Genomic DNA, 21,205 nt, shown 5'->3' on the forward strand with positions numbered 1-21,205 from the left:
GAGCTTGTTTTTAGGAACGAAAATATCCCCTAGCAGACCTGAGGTCCCAGGTGCTGCAGTATCATGGTAGGGGCTGGAGTCGAGGAAATAAACCCAGCCAGCCTGGTTCCACACTGATGTGAAATGTAGATCTGGTGAGGCTAGCCAGCACATCTCACAGATCTGATTTTTGATACAAAGCTCTTTCCTGCTTCTCCTGGGAGGACTTCTCACAAATGCAAGTTAATTAATCGGTGCTCTGTAGTGCTCTTTAAGGGAGCAACAGTAAGCGTTTTCAAGTTTCCCGAAGGGAGTGGATAGCGGGAAGCTTGGTGAAACTAGCCCTGTCCCTTCAGAGCTTCCCAGCTGGCCTGAAAGGGACTGTTCTCGCCGCCTCTGCCTGAGAGGTAACTAACTCTTGTATGTTTGTCCTCTACCTTTCTAGAAGGGCAGGAGCTCTCGGCACAACAGCATCTACTCGATTTCGGGCGAGAAAGGTGAGTGTGGAGCAGCCCGGGAGACAGCCCTGCCCAAGTAGTGGGGGAAACTCATGGTTGGGACCGTGGGACACAGCAGAAGAGCAGGCACTGCAGTATCTGGACCCTTCTTGGCCTCTTTCCTCTTCCAAAAAATCTGTCTCTGTGACATTAAGAGGTGTCTTGGAAGTCCGCCCTGGGGGAGGGAAGCCCTCTCAGATAGCTTTCTCTCCAGCCCAGCCTACGCCTTGCTGGCTGCACTGTATTTTCAATCAATTCTCCTCGCTGTGGAGGGTCCCCTTCCTGCCACCCCCGGGAGGGCACGGGAGTATGGGCAGGATGGCGAGATGTTCGCTAAAGCCTGTAGTAACAGCAAGCGGAGGCCCCAGCGTTGCACGGCCGAATATACAACCGCACGTGTGTGTGTGTGCAAATCCCTGCCTCCCTCTTCCCGTGAAACCTGCCCCGGTGACTGACATGGGTCGCTGTCCCCCAGAACGGTGCCCCTTCCTCTTCTCCTTGGCCTGGCAAAACCACCCTGAATTTGTCCCCCTGTCCTCCTCCTGGCTCGCGTCGCTAAGGCTCTGCCCCCGCTGCTGAAGGCAAGTGCTCAGCAAAGAGGATTTGCGCACTTCTATTCTCAGCGCAGCTCGGGCGGCAATCGGATAAAGGCAGGTGAAGCGACGCTCCGGCGGCGCGGGGCTGGGACGGGTGCTGCTGACTACCTGCCGTGGCAGCGCGGGCAGGGTGCTGAGCTGTGACGTTCCTCCTCAATTCTGCTCACTGTTTTGGGGCTTTCACTGCCCCCTGAGTCGGTGAAGGTCCCCGGGGCTGCCTGGGCTGGCAGTGGCACTTGTGTTGGTGCAGCGGCAGGGTGGCACTGGTGGGCCCGGCCGGGGCTGAGCTCCTTCAGCAGGTGTATTTCTCGCAGAGCTGTCGGCAGCCCGCATGGCCGGGGGCTCGTTCCTGCAAACGTACAGCAGTTCACGGACTCATAGAGTGGTTTGGGTTGGAAGGGACCTTAAAGACCATCTAGTTCCAACCCCCCTGCCACGGGCAGGGACGCCTTCCACTCGACCAGGCTGCTCAAAGCCCCGTCCAACGTGGCCTTGAACACTTCCAGGGATGGGGCATCCACAGCTTCTGCGGGCAACCTGTCCCAGTGCCTCACCACCCTCAGAGTGAAGAATTTCTTCCTTCTCTCTAATCTAAATCTACCCTCTTTCAGTTTAAAGCCATTACCCCTTGTCCTAGCACTTGTCAAAAGTCCCTCTCCAGCTTTCTTGGAGGCCCCCTTCAGGTACTGGAAGGCTGCTAGAAGGTCTCCCCGGAGCCTTCCCTTCTCCAGGCTGAACAACCCCAGCTCTCTCAGCCTGTCCTCGTAGGAGAGGTGCTCCAGCCCCCTGATCACCTTCATGGCCCTCCTTGGACTCGCTCCAACAGGTCCATGTCCTTCTTATGCGGGGGGCCCCAGAGCTGGACGCAATACTCCGGGTGGGGTCTCACGAGAGCGGAGTAGAGGGGCAGAATCCCCTCCCTCGCCCTGCTGGCCACGCTGCTTTTGACGCAGCCCAGGACACGGTTGGCCTTCTGGGCTGCGAGCGCACGTTGCCGGGTCATGTTGAGCTTCTCATCGACCAACACCCCCAAGTCCTTCTCCGCAGGGCTGCTCTCAATCCATTCTCCGCCCAGCCTGTGTTTGTGCTTGGGATTGCCCCGACCCAGGTGCAGGACCTCGCACTTGGCCTTCTTGAACTTCGTGGGGTTCGCACGGGCCCGCCTCTCAAGTTCGGCAGTACATGCCCCGGTGGCTCCCCAGCCTCTGGCGCTCGATTTTTGCAGCGGGCAGGATTTATGGCTGATGATGTATCTTGTTAGGCAGGGCAGGAGGGAGCCGATTCCCAGCGTGGACTCTTTTTATGTATCTTTTTACTTTGCAATTTCTTTTAGGATGTGAATAAAAATGGGTTCAGGTGACAGTGGTGAGTTTATACAGCAGCATCTGGCACCAGGATTTCTGATCGCTGCTCGGGGGGTGCTTAGCAGTGACACACTCGCTAAAAGGAGCACTGCTGAGTGGCTTTGATTCAGTTCCTGTTGAATTGCACAATACTTCCCTAATGCCACATTAAGCGTGGGGTGGGGAGGGCTCCCATTTGTCAGCGTGAGAGCTTTATTGCTGTACGGTGCCGGGCTTTTTTCCTAATCTTATTTGCGGGTGTGAAAGTAAGCGAGTATCGTACTTGGTGATTAAACATGGGGAAGCTGAGGTCTTTGGGGAGCAAAGCTGTGTAAATAGAGGGCTTAGCGCTGCCAGGGAGGCTGGGCTTTTCTCTGCCTCCCGTTCCCTGCTCCATCTCCCTCTGCCACGCAGATGCGCCCCGTGAGCCGGGGGGGTCGTGGTTTTGTGCTGCGGGCTCTCCGGCCTCTTTCACCTCCGTAACGGAGGGAAGCCCTCCCAGCTGCGGGGAGCCTGGGGTAGGGGGAGGCCAGTCTGACCCCGCGGCGGGGTGGTGCCAGAGCCCTGCCCCGCTCAGTGGGCCCTGTTCAGGGCCACCGCCCCTGCTCATTGTGATGCTCGCTTGTCATCCCAGGCAGCGTGACCCCTGACGGCAGCAGCGAGAGCAAGCTCTTCAGCGATCCTTCCGAGAAGGCGGCCGTCACCATCCAGACCCACTTCAGGAGATACCAGCAGCAGAAGCAGGAGAAGAAGTAGATGCGCCAGCCACCCACGCCCCGCGCCGTCCCTCCTTTTGTCTGTTCTGTCCCCCAGAGAGATTCGTGGCCGTGGTGACTGTGAACCTGCTCCCTGATACCTAGCTTCTGGTGCGTGCGCAGCCGTAGGTACTCCGCTGGTGGTGGTGGTCGCTGCTCGGAGCGAGGTCTCTTTCCTGGCCGGTCCTTCCCCAGGCAGCATTGCCCTGTGGGCCGGGGTCCAGCTGGCGAGGGGCTGTTCGATGGGACCTCAGCACCCGGGGAGGGACACAGCTCTGACGGGCCTTTCCTTGGTGGCAGCACCCACAGCTGCGTGGTGGCTGGCCGTTGGGCCACAGCAAGTTTAAGTCCCAGCAGCTGTGTCAGCGGGAGACACAGCTGAGAGCGATTGCGGCCGGCTGGCCGCTGCCCAGCTGGGGCTCGCTTTGCCCAGCAGTAGCCCTCCCCTCCGCCTCGTCTCCATTCTGCCTCTGGAGCTGGGGTGGAACGGCTGCCTTTGTCCCCTGCTCCAGGGGAGCTCGCGGAGCTTCTGAGCGCCGTGTCCGGGAGCTGGCCCGGAGCGGGATGGCACCGAGGGGGCATGCCGCAGGCAGCGAAGGGAGCAGGAGCTGGGCCCTGTGCTGACCGTGAGCTGATCTTACTTTTCCTGGGGAGAACTGCTGGGGGTGCCCTCTTTCAGAGCAGGGATGGGGTGGGACTCCGTCTCCTGGGGCTGTATGTGCCGAGGCTGAAGCCGCTCGCTGCGGAGTCGGGCTCCTTCCTGGGACAGCCCTCTGCTAACTCTGGCGTTTGGGTTAGTGCCCGCTGTCACCCAGCCACCCTGTCCTGCTCTTTCGGTCCAGCAAAGCTGAACAGAGACCCGCTCCCAGCCTGGCGGGGACAGGGCCCCAAGGTTATCTTGGGTTTTAGCACCCGTTCTCGAGTGCTGGCTTTTGGAGGGTGCAGAGGTGCTGAAAAAGAGGGAATAGGAAAGCAGCGAGCGCTGGGCCAGCAGAGAAACAGGAGGAGGTTTGCTGGGAGCAGGGGGGTGGGAGAAGTCGGGGAGGAGGTGCTGTGTGGGAAGGAGCAGGGCAGGGAGGCGATGCTGGCTGTCAACAGTGCTGCCTGACCGCTCGAGTGTGGTCTCCACTGCCTCTTTGCTGGCTCTGATGCTGGATTTTCTGTGCAGGGCTGCTGAGCTGCGCCCGTAGAGCCCTGACTGCTCGCAGGCTGCCCCTTCTCTCCTCTCCGGCCACAAACGTCCTCAGCCCTTCTTACAAGGGCTGCAGTCCTCAGCTGCCCCTGCTTAGCTCGTGAGTGCTGGCGGTTGGTGTCTGCCTTCTGCTTGGGCTCGGTGGCCGAAGGCGCGTCAGGAGAGCAGGGCTGGTGGTGGCTTGGTCTGTCGCTCTGCGGTGGCGTGAGCTGCCGGGCTCCGCCGCGGGCCTGGGCTGGCTGGCAGCGGAGGTGTGCGCTGTGTGTAGCATGGTTTGGCTGGAGGGCTCTGCCAGGCGGCTCGGAAAGCAGGCCTAAAACCAAACCAGCTCTTCGGCTTTCTGAGCTTGATGGGGTTTTTGCCCGTTCCCTGTCGAAGGCAGAGCTTGGCCAGTGTGGCTTGAATTGGCTGTCCTCCTTCAGCCCCTGGGGGTTACTGCGTGCGGCACTGTGGGGAGAGCCTACTGCCGTGGTGGAGGGCGGGGGGTGCTGGGGTCTCGTGGTTGGGTGCTGGAAATTTGGACTGTCGTAACGCACTGTGCAAAGCCAGGGTTGGTAACTGCTGGGCGGAGAATTCTTGCTAAGATGTAGAAGGAAATCTGTCCTAGCCAATTACAATAAAGATGTGTTAATCGGTGTTAATCTGTTCTTCTTTTTATCTTGCTAATCCACTTACTCTCGCAGCTGAGAACACACTTGCCTTTTCTTGTCTCTTCTATTTCAAGTCTGGGACGGGCATTTCAGAGGTGCTGCACGGTTGCCTAGCTGTGACACTGCTTTGGGGTGGGGTGGGCACTTGGCTCTCTTTGAGATCTGTACCGTGTAAAGGTTTTGAAGTCTAATGTGCATGAACTGCGTTTGAAATCCTTAGAGAAATGCTTGAGAAATGCTAGTTTGCTTGTCAACACTTTCCACTGATCTCGGGGAGAGGCAGAAGGGGCAGGCAAACGCTAACCAGCGTGAGACAGACCTGATTTCGGGATGAGCCCACGCGGGCTGTGTCGTGCAGCCACTGCTGGGGGGACCCACGGGTCCCCTGGAGTGGCGAGAGGGTCGCCAGCCCCTCGGTGCGCTGCAGCAGCCTGCCCGGGAGGTACGAGGGGACGTGCAGCCGGGAGGTTCCCAGGACTCGGTGAGCGATGCGAAAGGCTGAGCCGCTGGTGACTGGTTGCTGCACGTCCCCCAGCCTCTCTGGCCCCTCGGTACTTTCCCTTCGCGACTTGCTTTAAGGTAGGCAAGCTAAGCAAGCTCTTTCTGGTTCGAAGAGACCTTGTCAGAGCTGCGTACTGTGGTCTTCAGCATTCAAGTGCCTTGCTCATGCTCCGTGTACAAATGCCGTACAAAATCCATGTCTCCATAACCCTGTTAAAATTGAATGGATGAGAAAACTCATGCATAGAAGTAAATGCTATTCAGAACAGATCTTGGGATTTGTATTTAAGAAAAAAAACCCAACCCAAACCCAAAGTTAAGTACTGCAGAAGCAGCCTAACCCTATTCCATGCCTGGGGTTGGAGGCTGGCTGGTTGCTCTTGACATGAATTCTCAGTGCATCCAAACCGGCGGCTCCAGGTGCGGGGCCGTAACCCAGATCCTCTTGCCGAGCGTTGGGGAAACTGCTGGCGGAGGCAGAGCAGCTCAGGCAAGCGGTTCCGGCAGAGGACATGCGATGTCCTGGAAGGGTTTGGTTCACCAGAGCAAGCTCTGCCTGTCCCTAAGGAAAGCTTTACAGGGAAGTAGGGGGTTGGGGAGGGGTTCGGTGCAAAAACATGAGTGGGAAATACCAACCCTGGCATTTGTGGCATCGGGCATGATCCCCGATACCTTTCCGCCTATTCGGGAAGCGTACTCCTCTCCACGCGGGATGCTCCTCGGCAGAGGATGGCTCCAAGTCTTTCTTACCAGAATAATCACCAAAACTGATAAAAAATGGGCACGCGAAGCTGTCACAACTGCTTGTTTCCGAGCCTCAAGAGCGAACAGCTGCCAGGCTATTGCCAAGGCACTTCCAGCTCTACCGGCTTTGAGGCGTTAGAACCAGATGGCAAAGGAGGAGCTGCTGACCAGCGTGACAACGCAAGCAGGTCAGGGAACTGCAAGCTGGAAATGGAAGTTGCAGGTAATCTCACCAGTGACACCAATCGCGCTATTTGCATAGCATGGTTTGGGTTGTTCATTTAAAAAAAAAAAAAATCTAGGCGAGGTATTAAAAAAGTGAGCTCCGTAGCACTTGATTATAACTGATATGTTAAAACCAGCACTTTTTTCAAGAGGAAAAAAATGAGAATGGTAAAAATCTATGCATAGGTGTTACAACTGCTCGTTTAAGTTAAAATAGGAAGCTTATCTGTTTCTTGTAAGGGAAGAAGAAATGGAACCAGCGGGTAGCAAGCCTGGACGGAGAAGTGATGAAAACGTTCGCTTATAAATTACAGGGAATAAGGAAATGAAAGTGCAGTTGGTTAATTAGACCTCAGATAGCACCAGCACCTCCTCTGGAAGGCGAAGTTTTCGTTTGGGTGACTCAAACGACTGTTACTAACAAACAGCCTTGGCTATTTTTGACTGCCCGGGGGAGCGGCACAGGGAAGGAAGGTGGCCGGCCCCGGGCTGCTTGCCTTGGCTGTAGCTGCTCTGGTCTTCAAGAGCTGTGGCAGGGCCTGGCAGCTGCGGGGGTGTCCGTGCCCGGGACCCTGCTCCCACCCCTTCCCCTCCTCCTGCCCCGGGGCTCCGCGGGCTGGCGCAGCTCAGCAGGGCAGCGGGCAGCGTCCCCGGGCGGCTGCGGCACGCGTTCGGGCTCCTGGATGCCTTCGGGCTGCCCCGGGCTCTCCCTCTCCATCCTCCCGCGATGTTCTGCCCCAGCACCGGCTACTGCCCTGCTCGCTTAACAAACGCCCACGTATAAACATAACCTTTATTGCACACAGCGCTGGGTTTTTTTTCATAGAAAAAGGTATTAACACATAAGCATTTGCAAATTGAAGCAACTCCTGTTGTTTTCAGAACAGTAAAATAGCATGCAATGTCTTGGAGACGTTCCTTTTTAAAACCACCGACAAGATCAGGGAAAAGAAAAAAAAAGGTCGCTGAGTCTTTCCTTGTGCCCCTTTCCAAATGATGTGAAATATATATATGTTTACATATATATTATATTTTTAAATCTGTAACATCAAATTCTTTGTGCCCTGGTTCCTTTTTCTGTTCGGAGAAGAAGAAAATAGCTTCATTTATACAAAAGAGTTCCGTATGTACAAGTTTGTGAATTAAATAGAAATGGCGCGGGAACCGAGCAGCGTCCGTCGCGGGCGGTCTCCCTACACCAGCGTGTAGGACTTGGAGTAGGCCCCAGCCCCCTGTTTTTGAGACCTGCCTACGCCCGATGTGCTCATTTCTAGGAGCGAGTCCCTGGAGCCCCCCACTTTGGAGTGCGCGGGCACCCGCGCCTCGGCGGCGGCGGTGGCGGCGGGAGGCTCGGCGGCGGGGGGCGCCGGGGCGGCGCTGGCGGCGGGCGCAGCGGCGGCGCTCGTCGCGCCGGGCATGGGGAGAGTCCTCTGAGGTAAGGTGGTTGCGGCGGAGGCCGGGGGAGGCAGGCCCAGGGGCTTGCTGCCGGGCTCCAGCGTCATGTGCCGGGCTTGCGCGTGGTACGCCCGGGCGAGGTTGCGGATGGAGGCTTCCCGCGGCGGCACCACGGGGCAGGGCTCGTGGGCGTCGGGCTTGCGGAAGAAGGCCTCCGACTTGACGTAGAGCGGCAGGTTGCAGTAGTCGCCTGCAAGGGGAAGCGGAGGCGGGTGAGGGGACCCCTCCTGGCCCCCACCGTCTGGGGGTGGTAGGGTAGCCTCACCTACGTGGGCCGTCACGCCCTACGCGACGCAACGCGTAGAGCACCTCAAACTGCAGCACGCAGTGTTTTACCCAACGCCACATGAAGTATGGCGTGTAAGACTAAACGTAGACTGTACGAAAGCAGTATCGTCCAACGCTACACCGACATCCTTTCTTTTACATGCAACGTGTCACCTGCTGTGTTTTCAGATGTAATACGACGTGGCATGTGTATGTAATACATTGCATGATGCTGGTTGTTAGTGCGTGACACGAGACAGCAGTATCTATGGTGCTGCACGCCCCGTTCTGTTCTGTACCGTATTTTGTGTAAATACTTCCGTAACTTACATACATAACGTCTATTGTAGCGTACCGCACGCAGCGGCGTTACATAGCATATGTTATACTGTGCTAATGTAAATAGCATCTGTGCCACAATAAACAATATAGTATGCTATATGTTGTGATATAGCATTATACAGAACTTTGGTACCTTAATTTGAGGATTTATGCGTGCGTATATGTAAGACACTGCATTATTATAGTCTCATATTTGTGTTCTATAACAATATTACACTATTGCTTTTGATTGTATATGTTTGGTAATATGTTCTGTAAACTACATTATTATAGTATTATAAACATGTATTATGTGCTGTCTTATAATATACGCTATTTAAAATATTCAGTGTCATGTAATATCACAAAAGAATAAGACAATATATTGCATAACATAGGATGTAAATTAATTATCAATTACCACATATGTACTTTTAAAATGGGTTTTCTATGTATTATATACATAGCCAATATATGTGTTAACTTGAAATACAATACTACGTTACAAAAAAATACATCTGAGAAGTACTTCCCAGACATGCACTATGTTATGTATTGCAGCTAATACTGGGTACTGTAATGAAGACCCAGCTTGAGCCCGTGTAGTAGCTCTGCGAGCGGGAAGAAATGTCTCGCGAGGTTGTTTTGTATTGCAATGTCTCTGCGGAAAGACAGGTCTGGAATGGTATCGTCACGTCTTTGCGAAAGACAGGTCTCAAACGGTTGTAGCGTGTTGCACTACTTCTGGTGCTAGAATGGTTGTACTGGAACGTTGGGGAAGGGGAGACGGGGAGGGAATGGGAAGGAACGAATACAACAGGAAAGAAGAGGGAAGAAAAGGAAAGAAATGAGAGGAGAAAAGTGGAGAAAAGGAATGTGAGGAGAGGAGAAGTGAAGAGGTGCAAAGCAACATGAAGAGGAGCAGAGAAAAGTGAAGAGAAGAAAAAAACGAGGAGAGGAGAGAAGTGAAGCAATGTGAAAAAGCGAAGAACAGCAAAGAGAAGAAACGTGAGGACAGGAGAAGTGAAGAGGAGCAAAAAAAAGAAAAGTGAAGAGAAGAGATGTGAGGAGGGGAGAGGAGCAAAGGGAAGAGAAGTGAAGAAATAAGAGGAACGGAGCAAAGAAACGTGAGGAGGAGAAAAGTGAAGAGAAGAAAAAAGTGGAAGAAAAAAAGAAAAAGGTAGAGAAAATTGGAATCGTTAGTTAGATTCTCCAAATCCAACTAGGTTCTGTGGGGATCTTCTCCAGATTGTGCTGGGACCTAGAAAAGATCTCTGTAGAACCTGCTGAAATCCGCTAGCGATTCCAGCAGAAAGCCTTTCAAAAGCTCTGACCTGAAGACGGGCAAGCGGAACAGAGGACGCTGAAAGATCGGGGCTGTGGAGGGTGGAAGAGAGACGCTGTTCCCACCTCCTCTCCTACTCTTCACAGGACCTCTTTCAGTACGTCCGTTCCTGTGTTTTTCCCTGCACTGCACAACTAAAGCCAAAGGACGCGTGTACGTACTCTTGCTGGCGCGGTGCGGGATGGGCACGGCCACGCTCTTGCCCCGCTCGCTGTCCTGGGGCTTGGGCGGGGAGGCTGTGAAGCGACAGATGCCCGGCTCCGAGGGGGTGCTCATGGAGGTCATGCTGTCAGCGTTGTCGGTGGTGCCGGTGGTCATCTGGTCTGAGGAGCTGTCAGAGATGAAGCACTCCGTGATCTCAAACTTGGCGTGTTGCAGCTGCTCCTCCAGCTTGGCGTGCTCGTAGGCGCGTGCCAGCTCCTCGTAGGTAGACGAGGCGCTCTCCGTCGACACCATGCTGTTCCGCCCCTTGTCTGGGGAGGAGAGGACGCTCACGTACCTGGGACGTTGCCCTGGGGAATGCCGTTCTCCACACCGTTGCCCTTGTGGGACCGCCCAGGCTGTCCCCGCTGAGCTACCCCCGGCCATCTCTCCCCGCTTCGGGAGGGGCCCGGGCGATGACAGCGCAGCCCCGCATCTGCCTGCGCACACACACGCTCCCCGCCACGCGCCGGGGCAGCCACAGCCGCTAACCCGGAGCTCACCAGCGCAGGGCAGGGGACGCCGCCACCAGCCGCTCGCAGAGCGTGCGAGAGCTGGCACGAGAGCCACGGGCCCGTGCCCGGCGGCCGCCCAATTTATGACGCTCTTCGTAATCTTTACTAGAAATTGGAGTACGGGCTGCAGCACCACTGCTTTCGGGCAACAGCATGCGGCTCTTGCGGTGGAAGTCGTGCTTCCACGACCCACTGCCTAGCAGTGAATGCTGCTTCTGCAGTCGCCCCGAACTCACGGTTTGGGGTCACCGCCACTGAAGCCCCGTACCCCAGAGCGGCAGATCCCTGCCAGCAGCAGCCCCTGGAGCGCTGGCGTACCCGTGTCCTGAGAGAGGCTGGCGCTGTAGCTGTCGCTCTCGGTGACCGTGATGCCGTGCTGGGAGCCCACTGTCCTCCAGTCAGAGGTGAGGGTCCGTGCAGGGGTGGACGCCTGGCACTTGGTGAGGGTCCACTGGCTGGAGTACCGGTTGCGGGTGCTGTGTGCAGACTTCACGCTCTTCCTTGACACGGGGTCTAAGGCACAAAGGGGACAGAGGCACAGCGGGTGACTCCCAGAGACAGCCAGGCCGCCGTCCCATCGCCCTGGAGCGCTCCCCGCTCCTTCTGCCTTACCAACAGCTGCTTTTAGGCACGGCCAGCGCTGGGGGACAGGGCCTGCACCCCAGCACCCTGCTGCGGGGCAGCAGGAGCACCCCTCTGGAAGGGGACATGCGGGGACCGGCCACGGTGCCCCTGCGCTGCCAGAGCCCAGCTCGCCCACGCCCGCCTTGCGCCTGCGTCTGTAAGCACTCTGTGCTGCTCCCAGCAAACCCGCCCCAGCCCCGCACGACCGCAGCCACTTACTGGTGCCGGGGCGGATGTCCGACATGTCGATGAGGGGCCCCGTGTTCTGGATCAGAGCGGGGTGATGCAGCGAGACGCCCGTGCAAAAGCTCTGGGGGTTCACCGCCTGACTGAACTCCGTGTCGGTCACCGGGATCGTGGCTTTGTCGTCCCCTGCGGGAAGAAGCTGGAGCTCAGACCTCTTTCTCTGGCCGGGAGTTCGCTGTAGGCGCCTGCTAGCCCATGCTCCGCACACCCACGGGATCGCCTGCCTTCCCCGCTGCGGGGAGCCCCGCTGGCGCTCTGGGGCACGCGGGATGGGAGAGCTGCCTGGCTGTTCTCCAGCCAGGGCAGCAGAGCGGCGTAACCCCCCCCGAGGCAGCAGCCTGCAGCAACGCAAGGGGAGCAGGACCCGCGGGCACGCCCCTGCGCCCTGCTCTGCCGCAGAGTAGGAAGGGGACAGCCCGGGGACACCGCAGGCTTCTCGGGGCTGCTGGCCCACCTCCCTTCCCCGGGCAGGTGCTGCTGCGGCCAGGGTGGGGGCCCCACGCCGCAGGGAGAGTGCGGTGCTTACCCAGCTGTTTGATGCCTTCCTTGTCCTCGATGAGGAGCTGCACCCGCGGGATGTCTATGTGCAGTCGGGGGCCCTGGGGGGGGCCCTTCACCGGCGTGTCGAAGCTGCGGTTATTCTTGCTGCGAGGTAAGAGGGGACGCGCAGCCGGCGATTACTGGCGAGCGCCCCGGCGGCTCCAGCCTAGAGGGGCTGGGGCTTGCCGCTGGGCAGCCCACCCGGGGCCCAGCTCCCCAGCTGAGCAGCTCTCCCCCAGGCAAGCTCCAGCCTGGGTGCCGGGACCGCCTGCCTCGCCGCTCCGGCAGGCAGGCGCAGCCAGGGGCACCCGGCTGCCGGGCCACAGAGAGGCCGACAGGACCTTCGCAGCTCTGAGCCCAAGACGGTCTGAGCCCGAGCCAGGGCTGAACCCGGGCTTAAAAGCTTGCAGGACCGCCCCCGCGCCCAGCATTCCCACCGCCAAGCGCTGCAGCTCGGAGACCCACCTGATCAGCATTTCAGCCAGACTCTTGGCATCTGGGCAAGAGAGACAAAAAACAGGAAGGAAGGGGTTTTTTTAAGAGAGCTGTTTAGGACGTAACAAGTCCAGGAAAGCACGGCACTGCGGTCCGGTCCCGTGCCTCTGAGCCCCATCTCACCTCGAAGCCTCTTCAGCCGCTTCTCCTTCCTCTTCTTGCGGATGATGAAGAGCAGGGCCACTCCCAGCGTGGCCAGGATCACGGGGCAGGCGATGGTGAAGAGCTTCTTCACGTCGTCACCCTCCCCTTGCGCAGACTTGATAGGGGGGATGGTGCCTAGGGCAGAGGGCGGGCGGGCGGTCAGCGCTCCCGGGAGCCCCCCGCCCCGGCCGCGCGGCCCCCGCCCCGTCCCCCCACTCACTGCCGTCGTAGTCCAGCGTGGCAAACTGCGTGGTCTCGTTGCCGCAGCCGGCGCTGTTGCAGGCCTTCATGCGCAGCTCGTACCACGTGGCCTCGCGCAGCTCTGTCAGGAAGACCTCGCTGGAGCTGTTGGTGCGGAGGCTCTGCCAGACCCAGTTGCCCTTGGGCCGGTACTCCAGGACGATGGCGGTGATGGGGCAGCCCCCGCTGCTCCAGCCCTGCAGGTTCAGCCTGGCGTGCGTGGAGTTGATGTGGGTGAAGAGGTGCTGGTCCTTGCTGAAGGAGGGCTCTGCGGGAGAGGAGCCGTCAGGAGGGCTGCTGCGGAGAGGGGACCGCGGCCTCCCCCAGTGGGGCAGGGGCACTGGGGGCAGGCTCACCTCTGCCGTGGGTCTTGGCTTCGATGATCTCGCTGATGCGGCCGGCCCCCACGCTGTTCTTGGCCGCCAGCTTCACCTTGTACCAGGTGCCGCACTTGAGGCTCTCCAGCTTGAAGGAACGCTCGGAGGAGCTGATGAACACGTCCTTCCACTCCTCGCTGTTGTCCACCGAGTACTGGAGCACGAAGCCTGGGGGAGCAAGGACGGGGCGGTCGCCTCCGGGCACACGGCTGCCGGGGAGAGGGGAGCGGCTCCCGGGCAGGGCGAGAGAAGGGGTTACTGCCGGCGCGCAGAGCCTGCGGGGTACCCTGCGCCGCCTCGGGGACATCCCCTGGCCAAGTCCAATGCAGCCTTACGCACCGGTTCCTGCCCAACTGCACGCAGGTGAACAGCGAGGGACGCAGCCCTCTACTCCTCCTCTGCTGAGCTGGGTTACAGTTAGCTCAAAGCCATTAGCAGGGGCGAGCTGCCGCACCCTGCATGCGGGACCCTGAGCGCCGGTCGACTCGTCTGCCTGCCCTGCCCACCACGCAGGCCCAGGCAGGAGCCACGGCAAGGGGCGCGCGGGCACCCCCACAGCCGGCCACCTCCCAGGTGCCCTGCCAGAGCCCTGGGCCGCTCCCCCATGGCCCACCCCCCGCTCCCCTGTCCGCGCATCGCCCGCCTCCAGCCCCGCCAGCACGGCCCCCAGCGCTCGGTTTCGCCCGGGAGTGCGACGCGTGGTGGATCGGTGCGAGGCTATAAGGGGAAAGCCAGAATTAGCTGGCTCCCTTGGGAAGCTGCTAGGAAGTTGCTGCTGTCGTTGCATGCCGCCTCCTCTCCCGTGATTAAGAGTATTAGGAAGCACACTGTGTCCTAGATGAACAAACCTGTTATGCTGCCGTCAACAAGACGCCTGAAGACGGCTCGCCAGGGTTTCCCTCGCACGCGCACGGAGCTTTGGGCGAGGGACACGCTGCCGAGCGCATCGCTGCCCCAGGGCAGCGCGTCTCTGACCTTTTCGGCTACACAAAATCCCAAACTCGCGTGGTGCATTGATAGATTTGGCTATTTTTGCAGGTTATTTTGCCAGTTCTCAAATAAAAAACAACAGCGAAGAGTAGGCTTTCTGCCTTTGCATGTGCGTCACGAGCCGCCCAATGCAGAGCTTGCAGGACTGCTCCGGGTGCCGACGCCGTCTGGGTACCGGTGGGGCGATGCCAAAGGACCCACGCGAAGGCACGTGTGTGCCTCGCGTCAGCTCTGCGAACGCCCAGCTCCGGCTCGGGCAGAGCAGCGCCGAGGGAAGGGAGGCTTCTCGTACCTGCCCAGCGCCAAGGCTCCCCTACGGCTGGAGGTACCGGCAGCTTCCCGGAGCGGCGCGGGTCTGCCCACGGGCACACGCTTTCCCGGCCATGTCAGAGCCAGCCGGCACCCCCGCACCACCCAAGGTGCCTGGCACCCTGGGGCCTGCCACTGGTTATTTATTTATTTTGTACATGCAGCATGTTTTTAATATTTCTAATCCAATTATAACCAAATTTATCAACAGAGTCCGCTGGAGTGAAAGGCTGCTGGCTGGGGAGATTTGCTTGTAATTACTTCCATGCTTTTAATTAATTGTAAGCGAGGTCTCCTTCCTCGCTCCCCGCTCCCCCCTCCGTGTGCAGCTGTTTCAACATATAATTCACGAGATGAATCAGAGCAGAAAGGAGGCTCTGGAAAGCAGGGATGCTCCTGGAGCCCTCCTGAAGCCCCCAGCCTACCAGGGACGGGGGACAAATCCTGCCCTGCTGGGTTCAGAGTTGCACCAATGCCAGGAGGCACAGAGCAGCCCCCGGGGCTGGCCCTGGCCACCAGCACCTCAGCAATTAATGACATGCCCTTCGTTAGCTACTTCAATCGCTGCGTCTTGTCCAAAACACCTTCCAGGCCCCCTCATTAGGACCGGCAGCCCTCCTACAAGCTCAGAAGCATCAAGCTTACTCTGGAGCGTTTCCAAGGCATTTCGGAGAGGGGGAAACTGAGGCGCAGAGACAAAAGCGCGTGCGCAGCGTGCAGGGGTGCGCCTGAAAACATGCGCCACAGCCTCATCCCCCAGCGCCAGGACCAGAGGCACCCACGGCTCTGGGATGGGGATGGGTGCTGTGGTGCTGGTGCCGGCCCCGTCGCTCGCAGCAGCCGTACCTCGGATGGAGCTGCCCCCGTTGTCCCCAGGAATCCAGGCCAGCGTGATGGACGACGCCGAGGTCTTGGAGACGGTCAGGCGGGGCTGGTCTGGGGGCACTAGGGAGGAGGGAAAAGCCCCTGAGCACCTCGCACGCACCGGCTGAAAGCACCCTGAACCGCGCCTCCCAAAAGGGGAAACGCCAAGGAGACCTCCCGCTCGGCCCCGGGCCAGCGAGAGCCCAGCACAGGAAAGACCCTGCGGTGCTTCGCCCCGCCGAGAGCAGCGGACAAGCAAGAGCGCGGGCTCGCTGCGCCGTCTGCCGAGACGGAGCGTGTCCGTGCAGGGCACTGGCTCCCAGACGCAGACCTGGGACCGCAGGCCACCCCCGCCAGCGCCCCTCACCTTGCACCAGCAGGTTGATGATGATGGTGTCGAAGCCCCAGGTGTTGGTGGCGGTGCAGGTGTAGTAGCCAGAGTCCTCCGCTTTCACCGAGCGCAGCACCAGCGTGCCATTGGCCTGGATCAGGCGATGGCCGTCCACCGTCACGGGGATGGCAGAGTCCTCACTACCGGGAGAGGAGAGAGCGCATCAGCCGCGCGCGACCCAGCACGGGCGATGCAGCCAGCACCAGCCCCCTGGCCCGGGCTGCGGCACGGCTGGCAGCCCCGCTCGGTACCTGTCCTTGGTCCACTTGATGGCGGGGACCGGCTCCCCGACAGAGTTGCACGGCAGCCTCACGTCCTTCATCCATGGAGTGGTGACGGTGCCTCCGAAGGAGATGATCTTGGCAGGGGCTTGGGGGCAAGGAGGAGGTCAGCCGGGCGGCAGGCCCCGTGCGCGGACCCCCCGGCGTGTGACGAGAGCTGAGACCACCCGTGCTGTGCCCCCTCTGCCCTGGGCCCCAGTCACCCCAGCTGTCCCCTGCTGCAGGCTGACAGGGAGCAGGAAAAGCAACCCCGGGGCAGGGGACAGCAGAGCCAGGGTGCGCGTCCCCCCGCGAGCCGGCAGCCCCCGCCGTACCTTTCCCGGCAGGCTCGATGGTGACTTTCTCACTGATGTTGCCGCGGCCAGCGGAGGTGACGGCGGCCACCCACAGCATGTACTGCTGCCCGCGGTTCAGGTGGGCAATGCGGTAGAAGAGCTGGTCAGGGCTGGTCTCGTACTCGCTGGGGGCCTGCGGAGAGGGAGACGGGAGATGGTACAGCCTCTGCGAGACCCTCAGCTCGGGCACCCCAGGCACCCCAACAGCGGGAGCACGGCCACCAGCCCAGGCAAAACAGAGGCCGGAGCAGCAGCAGAGCCGTCAGCAAGGAAAAGCTCCCTCTGGGCCAGCTGCCAGCCCCTGGGCACCCCCCCAGTACCCCCAACCCAGGGCATCCCTTCCATCCCGCTGCCAGCAGGCTCGTGCCCTCACTCCCACCCCTGGCCGGCTGGCAAAGGACGTCCGCGGGTCCCCGGCACCTCCGGGGACCCCAGCACCTGCGGGGAGCCCGGCACCTCCGGCACCCCAGCACCACCTCCACCACCCACCCGGCTCCCCACCAGGAGCGATCCCTGGGGGGCCCCCTTCGCCCTCCGAGGGCCCGCAGCCGCCCCGGCAGCCACCTCCCCGAGGTGCTGGGGGTTCGCTCCCGAGCAGCGACTCAGCTCTGCTCGGCGTTTCTCAATGCCAGTGTAAACCGGCTGGTGTCGTCATTTCTCCAGGGAGCCCGGGCCGGAGCCCGAGGAACAGATGGCTGCGACGGCGTGATTTATTCCCGGGAAAGGACGCTTCCCCAGCCGCCCGCCGAGCTGCAGCGGGGGCCGGCTGCGGAGGCAAGCCCCGGCCGGGCTGCCGAAAACCCTCTGCGGTCGCAGCGAGCAGCCGGGGGTCCCCGAACCCCCGCAGGGGCTCACCTCCCGCACCGCCCGCAGTGACCGTCCCCGAGCCCGCGGGCGGTCCTCCGGAGAGGTCTGGCTGGCAGCCTCGCAGGGAGGCTGAGCGCAAGCGCCGGGGCCGCTCTCCGTCGCATCGGGGCCAAAGCCACCCTACCCTGCACGGCACCCGGCCGCCCTGCCGGGGCTCTCCCGCCGTGCCGGCGCCCCAGAGCGGACGGGAGCTCGATGGCCCCCGTTGCACGGGATGGATGGGGTATTTATGCATGCAAACATGCGGCCGCGCACAGGTATCTGCGCATTCACCACGTTCAAACGCACGCCCTTGTGGGGCCCGCAGACGTAAATGTACCCCACCAGCAGACACCTATATGAATATTGTATAGTATACATGATTTTTTTTACCCAAATGACAGTTTTGACAAGATGCCAAGAAAACAATATCCGATCCCAGCGGTTTTACCAGTTGCTTTGATGAAAAGATTATGTTGCCCTGGAAACCAGAGGCTCAGATAGTGAAATGAGTTTGAGAAAGAGCTTTTGATAAGCACTAGTCTGCAGACCTCCCATCAACCTCTCCCTCGCGAAGGAGGGATGGGGCCAGGTTTGATTTCTCTTTTCTTTTCGGTCAGCTGCTGGCATCTTTCCCCTTCTGGGGCGAGCGCTGCGCAGGGGAGATGCCGGAGGAAGGGAACAGACAGACGATGGGACCACAGCCTGACGTAGAGCGCCCACGGGTGCCCTCCCAACTGCAGCGCATGGGCCTGGCCCAAGGGACCTTTGCTGCCGCCGCCGCCTGGCATCAGCCCTCCCTCCCGTTCCTGCTCGGCCAGCTCGGCGTTCCTGCGGCACGCCCTGGCGATTGCCCAGCCTCGCCCCCGCCCCCGCCCCGTACCGGCTGCCCCGAGCCGGGGCTGGAGCAGAAGATGGTGTACTTCCGGATGATGCCGTTGGGCTTGGCCGGCGGCAGCCAGGACACCACCACGCTGCTGGCGGAAGACGGGACAGCCTTGATGCCGGCTGGGGGACCTGGAACTGGAGGAGGGAGAGCGTGGCAGAGCCGGCGCCGGGAGGTCTCCGAGGCCTCTGCCCAGCCCGGCGAGGCGGCAGCACCCCGCCGCAGGGCTGGCGTCCCGACCGCACGCTGGGGAGGAGCTGCCATAGCATTTCCACGCCAGCGTTGGGCAGGCGCACGCGGGGACGGGTCTGCAGCCAGCGGTTACCCCTTCGTCACCCCACGGCCTGCCGGACGCCTCTCCACGGGTGGCTCCGGTCCCCTGCCGAGCCGCGGGCAGGAGAGTTAATTGCCGCCCAGGCTCTGGCTTAGAAACCGTGATTGGCTTCTAATGGCCGTCTCCTCAGTCTCCTTCATCTGCCGGAGCGGCTCAGCCTTACCCAGCCCAGCTGAGCCTCCCCGGCATCTGGCGCGTCCCAGGCAGGCAGGCAGCAACGCCAGCCCACGGGCCCAGGAAGCGCTCTGCTACCGAGTTAATGGCATTAAAGTAGGGCAGGCAGGGGTGTAAATATTTAAATATCCGCACTTAAGGAAAAGAAAAAAAAAGAGAAAGGGAAACGCTCTGCCCGTGGCTGTACACGGGGGGTTTCCTCCGCGCCCCCACAGCCGCTCCAGCTCTTCCCTCGCCAGCGCAGCAACGCAACGCGCTGTGGCACGAGCAAGTGCTCCCGTCTCCCGGCATCAGCTGGCTACGGCACGCTGCAACTCTAAGTGACGGCAAGGAGACCCGAGCGGCCTGGAGCTGCGTGGGGGGCTGGCTCGGGCTCTGCTACCACGGAGCCGCAGCCGAGGACCACGCGCACGCGGCAGGGCAGCGCCGGGCGCCTTCCTCCCCTCCCGGCCGGGCGCGGCTCTGGGCGATCGGCAGGCTGCCGGGGACGGGACCTGCCCGCGGGTTTGGCAAACCGAGCAGGGAGGAAACGAAAAGGAAGGAGAAGCCCTGCTCGGCCCCACCTGCCTTCTCCGGGGGCTGCGCAGCCGCCTTTCTGTATTCACTGCAAAGGGCTCCTACTCAACGCTCCATCTTCCTACTTCTAATTAACACACGGTTTATCAGCCGCGGGAAGAGGAGAGCGCACCCGCGCCCCCGGGCAGCACCACTTACTGTCCTCCTTGGTCTGGATGTAGAGCACGCTGCTGCGGACGCCGTCGCCGGCCTGGGTGTAAGCCAGCACCTGCACGCTGTAGTTGGTGAACTTCTCCATGCCCCGCAGCTCCACTCGCTCCCGCGTGGTCGTGATGTTCTGCATCTCGCCCCACTCTGCGGGGAGACGGGGCCCGTCAGCCCTGCGCCGCCTCCCGGCCGGGTCCCCCGCGTCACCCGCTCTCCGCGAGCGCTCACCTCCGTCCATGTAGAGGGACCAGAAGATGACCCGGTATCCCTTGAGCACCCCGTTGAGGGTGCTGCGCGGGGGCTCCGACCAGGAGATCACGGCCACGTCCGACGTGATGGAGATGGCCCGCACGTTCTCGGGGGGCTGGCTGGGAACTGAGGAGGGGACAGACGGGGGACAATCAGCAGGAGGACGGAGAGGCAGCACGTGCCAGGCTGAAGGAGCCGTGTCCCACGGGTCAGCCGCCCCGACTGCACCCCCATGGGACCCCACCGCGCTGCAGCCCCCTCTCCCCCGGCTGCTCGAGCCGGTCCTGCCCGGCACGCGGGGCAGCAGGGCCGGGCGAAAGCAGCGGTCTGCCTCCGGGGCGCAGTTGTGCTCCTCCCGGACCACCGAGGGGGGTGCAACCCCCGTGCTCGGGGGGACAGGGAGGCCGCCGGGACACGCTGTGCTTCCCAGCAAGGGGAGAGCGGGAGAGCTGGCTGGATGCGAGGTAATTAGATCCCATTGCCCCGTAACAGGTAACTCTAATTTTTATGAGCATTTAAATGATCATACATCACCATAACAATCCTCTTTGAAAATGATTATTGTTTCATATTACTTAGGTGCAAAAATACAAGCACCATGTAATTAGGGACAGAGTATAATAAACTAATACAGATAGTCCGTTTGAACAAAATGAAGGTAATATAATTACGGAAAAGACACTATTGCTAAAACAGGGGCCCTTGAATACCCCAGGAGGAGTGCTAATGTAGCCAGGAAATGATCATGGTTTGACAGGCTAACGAGAGCCTTAATTAAGTATGAAAAACTGCCGAGCAAAGGCACTGCAAAACTTTTTTCGCGTTGTTTTTAAAACGTCTGAGGCCACCAGCAGTCTCTCCCGGATGGAAACCTCCCTGGCACATCAGCAATGCCTAAATCCACCTTGACGTCCCTCTAACTGCGCCAGAAGCCCGGTGCCACCGCTGTCCCGTGCTCGCAACTCCTCCCCGGGGCAGCGGCGAGCGTACAGGCACCTGCACGCAGCTGAGAGCCAAACGCTGCCGGTGGCAGCAACCGCCCCCAGACCCGCTCGGGACAGGGGAGCGGCCGAGGGCGGAAGGGCTGGGAGCCCCCCAGGTGGGGGGACCCCGGCGGGGGCCGGGCCGGCTTACCGTCCTCCAGCGTGGTGGCGTTGATCTCGCTGGACGACGGCCCCGTCCCCGCGCGGTTGAACGCCTGCACCACCACCCCGTACTGGGCAAACTTCTTCAGGTTGTCCAGCGTGTAGACCTCGCTGTCCCCCGTGGCTTTCATCTCCACGATGCTGTACTGCCCGTTGCTGCCCGGGCTGTTCTCCCGGTACCCAATCTGGTAGCCGCGGATCACCCCGTTCTGCAGCTCCTTCTTCGGGGCCTGAGGAACAGGGGGTGCAAGATGGAGCGGTGTCACGCAGGGCTACGCTGCCCAGCAAGCACGTCCCGGGGCCGGGAGGCTCGCAGGGCTCCCTTGCCACGGCCGCCTCTCCCCAGCATCTTTTCTCAGCGCTTTTAAACTTTCTCTCCCTGCAGCAGCGCTCGGGTGGACGTGCTGAGAGGAGGAATAGTGACAA

The 21,205-nt window shown here is 60.4% G+C and overlaps 1 protein-coding gene across 1 annotated transcript in view; it reads right to left on the reverse strand.

The window, feature by feature from the left end:
* Positions 1 to 6,841: 6,841 nt before the first annotated feature.
* Positions 6,842 to 21,205, reverse strand: part of DSCAML1 (DS cell adhesion molecule like 1) — a 114,444-nt gene continuing 100,080 nt past the window's right edge. The window contains exons 17-33 of the mRNA XM_075172852.1: positions 20,769 to 21,009; positions 19,614 to 19,760; positions 19,377 to 19,532; positions 18,152 to 18,291; positions 16,402 to 16,555; positions 16,058 to 16,175; positions 15,783 to 15,946; positions 15,398 to 15,496; positions 13,232 to 13,420; positions 12,856 to 13,143; positions 12,615 to 12,770; positions 12,462 to 12,492; positions 11,983 to 12,101; positions 11,430 to 11,582; positions 10,905 to 11,099; positions 10,032 to 10,343; positions 6,842 to 8,127 (exon numbers count right to left, since the gene is read on the reverse strand). Of these exons, the coding sequence (XP_075028953.1) occupies positions 7,676 to 8,127; positions 10,032 to 10,343; positions 10,905 to 11,099; positions 11,430 to 11,582; positions 11,983 to 12,101; positions 12,462 to 12,492; positions 12,615 to 12,770; positions 12,856 to 13,143; positions 13,232 to 13,420; positions 15,398 to 15,496; positions 15,783 to 15,946; positions 16,058 to 16,175; positions 16,402 to 16,555; positions 18,152 to 18,291; positions 19,377 to 19,532; positions 19,614 to 19,760; positions 20,769 to 21,009 (3,114 nt within the window). The 3' untranslated portion in view covers positions 6,842 to 7,675. The remainder of the gene's footprint in view (positions 8,128 to 10,031; positions 10,344 to 10,904; positions 11,100 to 11,429; positions 11,583 to 11,982; positions 12,102 to 12,461; positions 12,493 to 12,614; positions 12,771 to 12,855; positions 13,144 to 13,231; positions 13,421 to 15,397; positions 15,497 to 15,782; positions 15,947 to 16,057; positions 16,176 to 16,401; positions 16,556 to 18,151; positions 18,292 to 19,376; positions 19,533 to 19,613; positions 19,761 to 20,768; positions 21,010 to 21,205) is intronic.

This window comes from Calonectris borealis, chromosome 24 (assembly GCF_964195595.1).
Source record: "Calonectris borealis chromosome 24, bCalBor7.hap1.2, whole genome shotgun sequence".
In the NCBI taxonomy this organism is placed as follows: domain Eukaryota; kingdom Metazoa; phylum Chordata; class Aves; order Procellariiformes; family Procellariidae; genus Calonectris; species Calonectris borealis.